This window comes from Gouania willdenowi, chromosome 21 (assembly GCF_900634775.1).
Source record: "Gouania willdenowi chromosome 21, fGouWil2.1, whole genome shotgun sequence".
In the NCBI taxonomy this organism is placed as follows: Eukaryota; Metazoa; Chordata; class Actinopteri; order Blenniiformes; family Gobiesocidae; genus Gouania; species Gouania willdenowi.
The window spans coordinates 10,907,936-10,922,177 of record NC_041064.1 but is presented as its reverse complement, the minus strand read 5'-3'; the positions used below and the strand labels follow the sequence as shown (position 1 = coordinate 10,922,177).

Here is a 14,242-nt window from a genome sequence, read left to right as displayed (position 1 = left end):
AGTAGATCTCGGTATCGATTCAGAGTTCCCAATTAGGACCCTGTTTGATTTGATTCACCATTTAATTAAATTTTCGATTTAATTGTGAATTTTGAAGTCACTGTACCAATTTTACTTGAATATGGAATAAATTATCAGAGATTTAATGCTGTAAATAGTAGAAAGTAACTCTATTGGGCTATTCAAAGGACAACCAATTCAAACAGAAAAATACATTTTTCATTTACTAAACCCTAGATATTAGCCCTCAAATGTAATATCGGTTGACATCAGTATCACTTTTTCCGCCGATATTGAAAATGTTGCTTCAGACAACATAGTAAATATGAATATGGCAATTTTGCCATAATTAAAGTTGAATAAGTATTCTTATTTTGCACCAATTGCTGTTTATTTGTGGAATATAGCTAGTGGGCCATTACAGTATATTAAAAGATTGTTATTTCCATGGAGATAAATACAATGTGACCCAAAAATAGGTTGGTGGGGAGGGGATCTGTTTATATTGAAAAATTGATCTTGGACAATATCAGCATATTGGTTATTGGCTAAAAGCTACTATCCAACATCCCTATGTTTAAGCAGATTGGAATTTATAAATTAGGAATTACGTCGTCCCATCAGCACATTATCATATGGTAGACCAGTCCCCAGTGACAATAATCCTGACTGTGAAATAATTCCACTTTAGTTTATCATATTGATGTGATAAGCTAAGCAACTGCATTACAGTTTTTTTGATTTTTATGTCCTGTACTATTCTATTTCATTTTGCAGACTTTTCTCTTTGTGCTGTTTTTTTTTTTAAATTTTGTTGTGCATCTGAAAGAGCAACAATGACCATAAAAGGATTCTGATTCTGATTCTGATTATACGTTTAGTTGGAGATTTTCTCTCACTGTTTATCTATTTTGGTATAAAGTCATTTCAGTTTCATCTTAATTGACTTTCAAGAGAATATGCAAAATGAGAATGCTGACAAGATAAAGGCAAACAATTTTAGGCGATTTTCCCATTTCCACATTTCGTTTCTGAAAAACACAGTAGACACATGTAGGATGTGTTTGTATAATCACTTGTTTGTGCTAAGTGGTCACATTTGTCACTAAAGTGTCTGAAGCCAGAGGGTATAAAGTCAAAATGAATTGTCTTAGCAACAGATGGTGCAGTTAAAACTCCTCCCCCTTTTCCCCTCCGTTCTCAGTAGCTTTGTCACTAAGTCAGAACAAAAGCAAGCACCTCGACGCGATGGTGGAGAAGTTAACCAGGCGGAAATACTCTCAAACAAAAGCCAGCTGGGACGCAAAGAGACACGAGTATCAGCTCGTATTCGGTCGTCCAGACATGACATACCGGCTGATGGATAACTACGCTTACTGAATCAAGCAGCCACCTCGTAGCTAGTGATCACAAGAAAATACATTATTTATTTTGCTAGTGAAACTCACTGATCTTTGAATTTCAGATCTACTGTAAACACCTCAGCTGATGTTTCATTGGTTCCAATAAAAAAGAAAAACTAAACTTCTGCTATGACATTTCAAGCTTCAGATCATTTCAAAGGACTTTAACTCAAAGTCTACTGTAATATGACCCACTAAAACCGTCCTATCGTGCTTTCTGACACCAGAACCACTGCGGCTGAATGATCCCGCAGTTGGAGGTTTAAGTTTCAGCAGACTGTACAAAGACATCCAGCTCATAGACTTGCTGATGAATGCTCCTAAATATTTAAGAGCATACAGTACAAGGTGCCAGAGCTCGTTCCTTGCTCTTTGGCATACATTCAGACATACAGCATGGGCTGTCAGCTGTGCATATCAGCCAAAAGAAAGGGAAGCTGATTAATTCCACCTGGCATGGATATGGTTGAACAAGCAGTTATGATGGGTATATTTCATGGGTGTATAAGTGCAAACAGCTGTGAATCGTTGTTGGCACATCCATCTAAAAACTGATTTCGGGACTGTAAATAAATATTACTTGGCATGGAATGTCAGAGAATATAGTCAACACAAACACAACACATGTCTGGATCAAAGGTTAAAGCACCTGAGGAACTTAAGCATTTACAAAAAAATTGTTTCCCGATGGAGTGGATGAAATATTTGTACAACTGAGATTTATTCACATCTAGAAGATTGAGATATTGCATAAACCATAGACAGGTGGAAAGGGGTCACACTACAGACAGATGTCGAGTTCCGAGGATAGAAGGATGTCCTGTAACCTGCAAGTACTGTAGATAAGTATGATGTTAGATGTTTACCTTACATTTTTGAGTTATTTTCATCAATTACTAGTTTTAGATGGTAACAGTTTGACTAAAAAAAGGCATAAAAATGGCATTTTCTAATATGCGTTTTATTTAATTGTCAAAATTAATAGGGCTTAACCAAACCATTGCAAGATGACATCCAGTCAACTGGCAAGGACCGTTTAGTTTGCTAATGAGTGACACAATAGCTTATTAACCCTAATGCTTCAATGGCAGATTCTCACCTAGTCGGTTTCAGAACTGCAGAAGCTTCTTTGATAAAATATGAAATGTTGTCTCTACTATTCACAACAATTAATCCTGGAGTATTTTAAATGGTCTAGGATTCACTTGCCCACAAAGTCCCCTTCATTTGGGCTGGTGTGAACACAAAACAAAATCTAAAGCAGATCAGGCAGTGAAATCTACAGCGTTTGTTTTGGCCGAAGCAGAGCATTAGCAATCAAATTAATACCTTTGATAGAGAGCTGACAGACAGCAAGTAAAAACAAAAAACACGATATGAAATTAAAAACAGCTTAAATGTAGATGGAAAATAGTAGATAACTGGATAACATACGGAAGTGGGCCACATCTTGCATGATCCGGCACTTTTGGCATTCTTCTGGCCCTTACAAAATACATTTCAGCCAAAATTGGCCCACATACGTTGCAACAAATGTGGGCTAATTATCTTGAAACCTATTTGGGCCAGTTTAGGCTGAATTATATATATATTAAAAAAGCTGTGAACACCCGATTATGCATGAAAAAAAAAAATACTGTCATTAGCGTGAAACCATTAGAATTTAGAAAAATACTGTGATATACATTTTTGGTCATACTGCCCAGCCCTACCTTCACCCTGTTCTTTCTGCTTTTTACTGCCTATAATAGTATCCATTTATAGTTACAGTCCATCAAAAACAAGCAGCACTATAATTTTTTTTCCCCCTATCGCTTTGGAACAGATCAAAAAAGTGAACACAAAATGACCCAAATCAAGGTGGTAATAAACTCTTCTCAACCCATACGGCCCAAGTCCGAGTCTATACCGATGTGAAATCAGCCTGTCACCACAAAATGTGAGGTTAAAAAAGAAAATTAAACATTATGGGCAAATATTTTTGCCATAGTTTTCTAAATATTTTGCCCCATACAAACAGTAAAATGTCAGCTTAGGCACGTCTCTGTTTATTGTAAATCAATTTGATCTGATGGATTAAAGTGGTTGCTTGTTATATTGATTAGTTAGGTAATTCTAGAGCTGGGCAAAAAATCAATTTAATCGATTTATCAAATTTGTTGATAAAAATCATTTTTATTTTGCAAATTCGAGTTAAAAAAAATTTATTTAAGCTACCGTGAAGTTGCTGTTGCACTTTTGCTTAAACCTGGGTTAAAGCTTGAAATTGTTGAATGACTCATTTCCTTTTTATTTTGGGATTGTTTTATGCATTTTAACTCTTTAGGACAATCACAGCCATAAAGTTGCAACTTTGACAATATATCTGATGTCTGCAGTCATTTTTAAGTGCATTGAAAAAAAAAAATCAAAAATGAAATCAAGATTTTTTTAAGGCAAAACTGATTTGTAAAAAAAAATGCTAAATTATTTTATGGCAATCGATTGTTGTTCTATAAAAAAAGACAAGGTAAAAATAATAAACTCACATTGTAGATAAGATTGTCTCTGTATGATAGCTCCGTCGGAGATATAGAAAATGCATGAATTAATAATATAGAAAATATTTACTGATAGCGAACCATTGATTAATGCAGATTGTGGTTCTGCATGTCACTTTTACAGTTTCCTGCTCCTTTGTCTCCCAGCTGTCTCCGTGCCGTCTGTCGGCTGTACACTGATCAGCTCCTGTCACACAGCCAGCCTGGGGTGTGGGCTGTTACAGGCAAAGGCGGGTGACCAAGAGGAGAAACCAGATGATTAAAGGCCACCTCTAGCATCTGTGCTGGAAGATGTATGAATTAATAATGTCGGGAGCAGAAATTCACTAATGGAGGAGGTGGACTCCCACGGGTGCTGGGCTTTCCTTGTCAGTGGTAGAGGGATGGGTTGGAAATACATCAATTGTTCTTGACTATGAGAAACAGCATACGCCCCCTGCTGAGGAAGCTATAAACAGATTTACAGGGGGTAGCCCGGAGGCAGCACCCTCATTGGTTAACAGTGTCACACGGAACTTCAACTTTATATTCAGAAACAGGATTTTATGAGCCAATAAGGGTCACAGAGCATCTGAGTGTAGTTTAAATATGAGCAGTAATCAAACTCAATGAAGATATTTCTTTTAAACACCTCACTCTTAATTTATCTGCAAATGTTAGGATTACGTGTGTGTGTGTGTGTGTGTGTGTGTGTGTGTGTGTGTGTTTTTGTCTATTTGAGAGCATCAGTGGGTTTTAAGATTATGTTTTGTGTCCTTCACTCAATACACATATACACATACTGTCTGGGTAGGACAAGAGGTCTGCAAAATGCACCTCCTTCTCATCATCTGACACTGCTAATCTACTGTGTTGCTAATGAGTGTATTGAAAAGAAATTTGCATTACAAATTATGCTCTCAGGAGGACAACAGTGCAGAGATGAACACTTGACTGTGTGCCACAAATGTCTGGTACAGTGCCCCGTCTCACATCCTCATCCTGTGAGAACATATTTCTATTTTGCTCCATTCTTCCAGTGATCAGAGGAGAGACGTTGATCCTAGACTTGGATTGGACAATATTTTATTTTACCATTCTGATTTATTTCATAGAAATGAGAAATTTGATCCATAATTCAAGTGATTTGTGCGATTTTAAATAGTTATTCAGAAAAGGGGTTGTTTTCAAATTCCTCTAAACTCTTTACTTTATTCATTTAACTTTTGATGGGGTCACACGGCAGGGATCCCAAAGGTATTTCAGGTATGCTGTTCATTCAGGAATGTTATTACCTTTAATTCTGAGTGAGGCCGGGGGCAATTGGTTACAGAACTCCAGGATAACTCAGTCCAGAAAAATGGCAGCAATAAAAGTCCCTGTCAACATTTTTCATGTCGACGCTATATGAAACAACACACCCTAAAATATTTACTTTTAAGATCACATATGCTGAATATTAGGGCATTATACTGTATTAGCAGATATCAGTATAAGTTTGTTTTTTACGTAGAATAAGAACATAAAATGTCAAAAATTGGTAACATAGCTACCTGTAAAATTGTCTCTTTAAAAATGTATTTAAATCACATTGTTTGTGTATCACAATAGTAATCTGCATTCTCAGGTGATACTACAGAATCTTTGAAGATTACCTAAACCAGAACTGGGTAACTTTAATCACAGCAAGGGCCATAAAAATGTGATTGTATCTGATCCGAGGGCCACATTATCAACATTCATGTCTGCATTTAGAAAAATGACAAGTGTGTGCATTAATACAGGAAAAGACAAGGTGTTTTTGTAATCATTTTGTATATTTTTCTCTCATTTTGTGTAATATTGTTGTCGTTTTATGTTTTTGGAGTCAATTTTGTGACTTTGGCATTGTTTTGTATCTTTTTCTTCTATTTTTGTGTATATTTGTAGCCGTGTTATCGTTTTTTTATAGTAATTTTTGCGTGTGTATTTTTGCTGTGGTTTTGTGTCTTTCTCTATCATTTTCTGTTTACAATTGGGCTGCACAAAATTAGTCCTAGGGCATGAATAACATTTCAGAAATATGTTATATATGGTAAAGAAAAGTAAAAGTGGAAACACCCTACATCCCAAGACATAGTCTATTCGTACGGTTGCCGTACGGACAACCCCTGGTGTTATTGGTACGTTTACCGAAGTACACGTATGTATCGTCTTAGGGTTAGGGTTAGGTTATAACCCTATATCGCAATAATTTTTAGGGTAAGGGTTAGGTTTACAGTTTTAGTCTTAGTCACAAAACCTAAACTGGCCAATGACTGACCTATCACATGACCTAAACTGGCCAATGAGGGGTGCTGCGTATGGATAGAATGTTGGTATATTGATATGGCAACCATATGGACAGCCACTGCCATTAAAAACAAGATGATGTAGCGCCTAGTTTTACAATAACGTAGTGCCAGTGCAGACATAGAGGGAAGTGTGCTAAACCTGCAGCAAAATGGCTAAAAAAAAAAAAACCACACATGCTCAAGGAGAACATCTAAACTCTTTAAAAAATAAAATCTAAGACCTGGAAACAAAGTGGTCTACTAATTTAGTGGCATCGTGTCACAGAAGCCTTGAATCAACATTTCAATCGAACAAAATCCAGTCGTGGCTTGCTCGCTGGCATGATGGTTAGCATCACAACCACAGAATCCTTGGATTAAAGCCCTGCTGGCCTCGCCCTCTCAAACCGACTTGGTTTAGCTTTGATGGACTCCAATGAACCCCTGCGACCTTGTGCGGAGTGGTCAATACGGTATGGGAGAGAAATGAATGAGTCTACGGATTAGGAAAATATTACTGCGCTCGAGCGAGAAAGTAATCAACATACAGAACATTTCTTCTCCTTTTAGTCACCAGGTCTCATAAAGCAGACTGTGAATAGATGGAAATGCTGAGTGATGACTACAGATTGTGCCATCATCATGCTCTGCTGTTTCTTCCAGTTTGACTTATAAGGCCACAGAAGCTGCAGCTCATGCAGTGTGGGATGTGCCCTTAAACACAACAGGATGTAAATTCCAACAATTAGTGTAGGAACTGCCTCTGATAGAGAAATTTTACAGGAAAAAAAACCACATGCTTAAAAAAGACCTACATTTCCCTTTAGTATAATGTCCATGTGGTTGGCATGTTTACCCCATACACCCAGGATGATGCAAGTTCGAAGTACTCCATCCCATAATAGCCTGCCAATGCCGATTAATCATAGCGGACTAAATGTAGAAAGCCAACATCTGGACTATTGCAGCAATCACAAGTTGGCCTTTATTAAGCTGGCAGACTTGACCTCTAAACCTAAAGGATTTGAGTTACACTCATCACTGATCCACCATGTTGGTCAGGTAGGACGGCACAGGTGGAACAACAACAAACTCTTAATGAGGCAGGGGATGCCATGTGCAGTGATAAACAATCATCGTTCAACGTTTGATTTCTCCAGATAAGAAGTAGAACGGTCATACACATCTGGAGAGACAGAACTATATCCAGATTAGAGGCTAGCTTCACCTAGACAGAGATAATACCTAAATCATATTATGATGAAAAGAGACAGGACAGTATACCTTACCTACTGATAATACTTCTAACTAAACACAGATGTCACAACAGTAACATCAGCTACCCATGGAGACGTTCAGTCAGCATACAAATGATCAACCTATCATTTAGAAACATCTCTGGTGACGGAGAAAGCATTACATCACCCCTAATGATGCAATAACGCATTATAGACTGTAGTGCATTTTTAGAGGTGGTGGATGTACAATATTATGTGCATCTGATTGTCTCAGCGGATTCCCATCAACTCGGCTCTAACAGAAAAGGTCAACTTTATCCAGCTAGAACTCTATTGAACACAACATACTACAATGGTATTTTTCTTCGTCTATCAGGCTATTCCACATACAAATACAGACACAGACAATACATAATCACACACATTTACTCCAATTAATCTAATAACTAAGGGTATAAGAAAAAAGTGATTTGGCAATATATCGCAATATTTCACCACCCGGTTATCGAAACAATCCATAAAATGTCCAAATAGATTTTTGAAATCGTGTTTTTAATGAAAAAACGATTTAATTGTGCTAACATATGCATAGCATGTAAACTGCCGGTCACTAGGTGTCACCACATCAGACCATGTTAAACTACCTCATGCATTTGATTGATTGATTATACTTTATCAATCCCGAGGGGAAATACAGTTTCAGTTATTTTAGCTTGGACGTTGATTTCTCTTTATATTAATAAAACATATTGCGCCCTTGTATAGATGTATGTGGTTTCTTTTTTAAAGATTTAAGAACTTAACAGCATAAGTTAAACTTTTTTGAAAATGTAATTTGACAGTTTGATAAACATACCACTTGTTTTTGATATTGGTACTTGAATTACAGTTGGTTACCATTTATTTGTTCTCATTTGTATTTCATACCGTTTGTGCTTGTAAAGGTGAAATTTGTCTTTATTGATATTGTGATATATCGCGATGTATAATGTATATTTATTGTATGTTCACTACGGGGATATATCGTATCGTGACATGCAAATCGTGAATCGGATCATATCGTCAGATTCATGGCAGTGCACACCCCTATTAATTACGTGTTTTAAGACTGTAAGAGGAAACTTAAAGAGTGAACGCCCGTAACTTCCAGGAGAACATGGCACAGATGGAATGGGCAATAGTGAAATCGTGAGTGGTATTACTTTTTTAAATTTAAAAAAAAATACTCACATTTTCAACCATGAGAAACAAAGATCAGTGGTTATTTCGTGTCTTATACTAATTTGTAAATGTGCATGTTAATACATATTTAAAGTCAGATATTTGTAATAATTTTTAAGATTCAACTGTACTTTTTTTTTGGTATTTCTTTGACATATTTACAATATTTCTGTTATTATGTCTAATCTTATCCAAACCCTACAGCTGCTTGTTCTGTGTCTATTAATATTAACACTGTAGGAAAGTTTGCTGCCTTTTATTAATGTCCTTTAGGTTGTATTCATATTGCAACAATGCTACCAACAATTCCAACATAGTTAATCGCCTACATGTCAAATGTTGCCACAGTTACATTTCCGGGTGGACGGGACACCATATAACAATAGTTTGTCCATCATCAGAGGCCGTTAGACAGGAAGACTAACTTCCATGCGGCATCGTGTGTGAATGTGTGTGAATGGAGACTAAACGCTGTAAAGAGGAAGCTTAAATATTCATCACTAACACAGGAGGGTCTTTGTCTGTAGAGCAGATGAAGGTAAAGTCAATAGCTGGGTGTCAACAGGAGGTTATCACAGCCTTTAGTGATGGTCACTGACATATGGGGTCAGATTACTGATAGGAACACATGAAATGCAAACATAAACAGCAGGCAGGGGTGACAAGGATTGGCTAATTGAATTAGCCAATTATGAATTCTGACTCATTTTTATTGTTGATATAACAGTGAAGTAGAAAACTCATCAAATTTAAAACTCTTCATTGGTTTTCAAACCTCTGCCACAAATGGGGGTCATTATGAGAAAGAGTTAGCATGTTTCCTCCCAGATAGCATACAAATGTGGGCCACATCTTCCAATGATCTGGCACTTTTGACATTCTTCTGGCCCGTACAAAATAGATTTGAGGCCAAATTGGCCCACATATGATTCTGCAAATGTGGGCTAGTTATCTTGAAAACTATTTGGGCCAGTTTTGGCTCAATTATGGCAAGTTCGCATCAACTAATCTGGATGTGAGCCACAAGTGGCCCATAATTAGGGTGCCATGTATATTTGGTCCATCCTTGGCTTACATCTGGCTTGGTCCTGGTCAGGTTTTGGCAAACAGGAGAGTCCAAGTGCCATCATTCCATGCAGTATCTGGGCCGGATGAACATGCCAGGTGTTGGCCAAACCAGAAGAATTTTGCTATCTGGGCTGGGTAGTAGTTAGTAGACAATAGTTGTTGGTAATTAGCCCGGCGCTCTTGTGACAGATTAAACAACCCCCCTGTTTGAGTAAAGCTGCAGGAGATCTGCTGACACATACACAAACCACACCTGGCCATGATCACACAGGCCTGTTAATTCTTTATAACTCTCAGTGGTGTTGTGTTGTTTTAAAATCCCCTAATTCATACATACATTAACCATTTAGGATTACATATCATACCGGCAGCAATTTATTAACAAGTTCAGCTTTCATCTGGTTCACAACACTCCCTGCTTCCGTCCTGACAACCTCAAAGAACTTCCTGACTTCTTTCCTTACTTTACCAGTGAAAATAGAGACCAATGACTGAGCTCAGGTTCTCAGCTCTTTAAAGCAGCAGCTGGAGGAAATGACAACTGGACAAAAAGAACCCCGACATCGCAAAGGGAAAAATAGTCTGCCAACCACAAACTGATCTTTCTCACGTTACAGGTTTCCCAACGTACTTATCCGTGGCTCCGGCTTCACAGAGCCAGACATAAACAGCGCACATCGCTTCAAGGGATGTCCTAGGATGGGGAGAATGTGTCCGCGTGGGGCTACGGGAGACGGTGTGGGTGTCAGGTCGACAATAAAGGGATGAACGGCAGCCATGACCCAGAATTTGTGGGGTCAGGGCTGGGGAATTTGGGATTCACTCTGTCAGAGGGGAAGGAATTTGTTGTGTAATGCAATGAAGGAGTTAAGGGGTGTGGAAAGGTCCTCGAGCGGCTTTACAGTGTGGAACAGCTGTTGACTTAAAGGTATTCTTCACCCAGTTTAGAAAATAGTTGGGATTCAACGTCGACAACAGGATGTTTCACAAAGGCATAAAATACAGAGCAAGAACTTTTAATGGAGCATGTGTGTTTTTTTCCATAACTATCATACCTGACAATGGTCTAATTTGCAATTTTTGTCAAAACAGGGACATGCAACAAAAACGTAGTCAAAATCAGAACTTGTGATCAACAACATGGAGACTTTATTTCAAGCAAAAATGCTAAAACTGTCAGTTTTCACATGACATTGACTCTCTACATTGTCCTGGCAGTGAGTAAAGAATCAGCTTTTAATTTTCACTGCTGCTACTCTGGCCCACATAGTTTGATTTTAATCTACGTCTCACTTGACTTCCAGGATTGCAGCTTAAATGAATCCACACAGTTTCACTAAGGCATGGCATATGTCCAGACAAAGCAACTCAAATCAGGACAGTTTCTTTATTTTCTATCTTGGTTTAAAAAGCATAATGAGGATTTGACTGATTTACAGTTATCACAGTGTTGTTGTTGTTTGCTAATGTTGTACAGTTGATTGTGCCAGTAATTTTCTGTGTGTTACAATCAGATCCTCTTTTTGCTTAGAGCACAATAATACAAAAAAGGCTAGATATTATTGTGGCATTTTGGTGAAAGGTACAGGGAAAATCAAGTCAAATTTTTGTGGTTACATACATTTTTAATTTTCTTCTAATTATTTGCAACAACAACAAAAAAAAGAAAACAAAATTGGACCAATTTTTTAAACAATAACAAGAGGACTCAGGGCACAAACCTCCGCCAAGCACCAAATCTCCTCTTTTCAGATATTCACATTTATCTGAATCAGTGAACCTGATCATGGTTCCATTATCATTCAGACTTTAAAAGCGATGGAAAAATTACAATCCCCATAAATAAGAAGAAGACAGTCATCTACATCCCCCGCCAGATTGGTTGTCATTATAACTCACAACCTTTTCCTAAATGTCCTAAATCTAATAACTTAGGTATACATAAGACAATATTATCACATCAGAATATAAAATTACTAACTGTCTTAAACGGTTTCTAAGAAAAGCTGTCCCCTTTGAAAATACCTCAGAGTAAAAAAAACTGAACAAGGGCAATAACTCCGGAAAAAATAATTGCGCACTGCTCATTTTCGAACTCCATCAAGGTATTGATACCCTGAAGCCACACACCAAATTTGGTTATCTTATCTTAAATGGTGTCTAAGAAAAGCTGTCCGCTTTAAAGATACCTTGAACAGAGTTTAAAAAAAAAAAAAAAAAACAGACCAAGGGCAATAACTCCGGAAAAAAAAATTGTGCGCTTCTCATTTTTTAACTCAATCAAGGTATTGATACCATGAAGCCCCACACTAAATTTGGTTATCCTATCTTAAACAGTTTCTGAGAAAAGCTATCCCCTTTAACTCGGACGGACGGAGTTCAAACCTATATCTCCCTTCCACACTTTGTGGCAAATTTCATAAAGATCGGTAATTTAAGAACCGAAATAGGAATTTTGGAAATTTAGCCAATGACAGATCCAGAATCAGTATATTGAGCTGAATCCCCTCCAACATTTAATTGAATCTTTCTTGGCATAAGATCTATCTTTGGTTACAAATTTTGTCCAAAAACCTGTTAGATTTACTTTTGATTTAAATCTGCTAACAGAAAAACAAACAAATAAATTAATGAAACACCATTGGTCACATAAAATCAAAGAAAAGTAGTCATCTAAAAAGTAAATCATACTAAACAGTATAAGAGTTTGCTGAGTCAGTATATATCTTACCAGTTTACAAACTAATAGACTAGAATAAAATGAGGCATTATGGCACATGATTGAATAAATAATTGCCTAAAACTGGCCAACGTGCTGCATATAAAGCAGATTTTTGCTTTGAGATGCTTTCCTGTCCATGTATGCATCAGTTGAGAGTAAAGTTAACCCCAGTGAGTCACAGACATCCCTACTCAGCACCTCTCTCTCCGTGTGTGTGTGCGTGCGCCCTCCTCTGAGTCAGACTCTGACAAATCAGACCATGTCAGTTTTTACGCAGCATGTGTAAAAGGTGAGTGGGATGTTCAGCAGCTGACACATGCAGGGTGCACTGGTACTGATGCAGGCAGTGAGGTGGCAAAACTCTCACATGACTCATGAGTTTCTTACATTTGGAAGACTTCATATATATTGCACACTAGGGCTGGGCAACAGGGACCAAAATTCTTATCTCTGTACTCTCAAAATGGTGATATACAATATAGATCTCGATATTTTTTACCTCAATTAAGTCTTAACAGAAAGGAAATTCTGGGTTAAATGTTCTGATTCAAAATGCCACACAGGCACATTTATTAACAAGCAGCTGCACAATATGTGCAACTTTAGGCTTTTTCTCCTTTAGGGACAGCACGTGTGAGTGAGTTCTGTAGTGTGGCTTATTTAGGGGTCTGGGTTGGCGACGCACTCAGAAATGGTGTTCTGAGAAGTAGCAAAAGCAAATAGGCGATAAATTAAAAATATGTCAATATAGGCGCTATTGTAATTTTCCAAATTACAAAAAGAAAAATTGCGACATGACTCGATATATTGCCCAGGCCTATTGTAAACCAAATATATCTATGAATGAAGGATAGTTCCTGCTAAATGTGCACCCAGCACCCTATCCCACAGCTAGTATGGACTATGGTTGGCATTACAACCAATAGGTAAACATCAACCTGGTGCCTAGTGGTAAAATTGCAACTTTTAGGTCAAATTACTGACACTTATGACAAAATAAAATGTCTTGAATTAAAGAATAAAGTTTTTAAAGGTGAATGAAAGTGAAAAAAAAATCTAACCTCCACGTGTTGTGCATGTGTTTAAAAGTGAGCTAACTCACCTCTAAATAAACCCCATCCATCATCCAGAGCTCGACCTTTCTTGCCTCTTTGTAGTCTGACTTCAGGGTACCACCACAGTAGTGGAGGAGAGCACGCTTTGCTCCCGAATTATTTCCATTCGCTTTTCTTCTTCTTTATTTTACGCTCTTCTCTCAGCAAAGTAGACTTTAAGGGTCAGAAACAAGCAATTTTGGTTTTGTTTTTGTGTGCCCCGACGCGCCGCCGCTAGTTCTGCTGCTGTGGAGGAGCCTCTGCTGTCCACTCATTTCAATGGAAGCCGGTACATTATGCAAAGGGGCGGAGCCTAAGGGTTCTTAACCCCTCCTCCTCGCAGCATACGCCCTCTTTGTGTCTGCCCACAAAGAGCAAAGACGGTTTGTTAAGGATGTGAGCTCTGCCCACTTATTATCCTTGACAGCCATGTTTGTTCAAACAAAATGGTTTTATTGTGACCAAATGAAAAATATTACTTTAACGTAACTTATTCTGTACATGAAATGTTGTGTGTCCACCAGTGGTCACTTCCCTCTAGGAAGAATGTATGCATAAAACAAGGGGAAAAACAGAGCAGATATGTCTTTTGTTTTAGTTCTTGTTCACCTTGGGTTGTCTTTTTAATCTTGTGTTTTAGCGACTTATTTTGATTTGAAAAAAAA

At 37.7% G+C, this 14,242-nt stretch overlaps 1 protein-coding gene across 2 annotated transcripts in view; it reads right to left on the bottom strand.

Annotated features, from left to right (window-relative positions):
* The window catches only part of myo10l3 (myosin X, like 3), a 71,720-nt gene extending 57,883 nt beyond the window's left edge, over positions 1–13,837 (bottom strand). For both annotated transcript variants that reach the window (XM_028435957.1, XM_028435958.1), the window contains exon 1: positions 13,586–13,837. In XM_028435957.1, the coding sequence (XP_028291758.1) occupies positions 13,586–13,609 (24 nt within the window). In that variant the 5' untranslated portion in view covers positions 13,610–13,837. The remainder of the gene's footprint in view (positions 1–13,585) is intronic.
* Between the last annotated feature and the right edge of the window lie 405 nt (positions 13,838–14,242).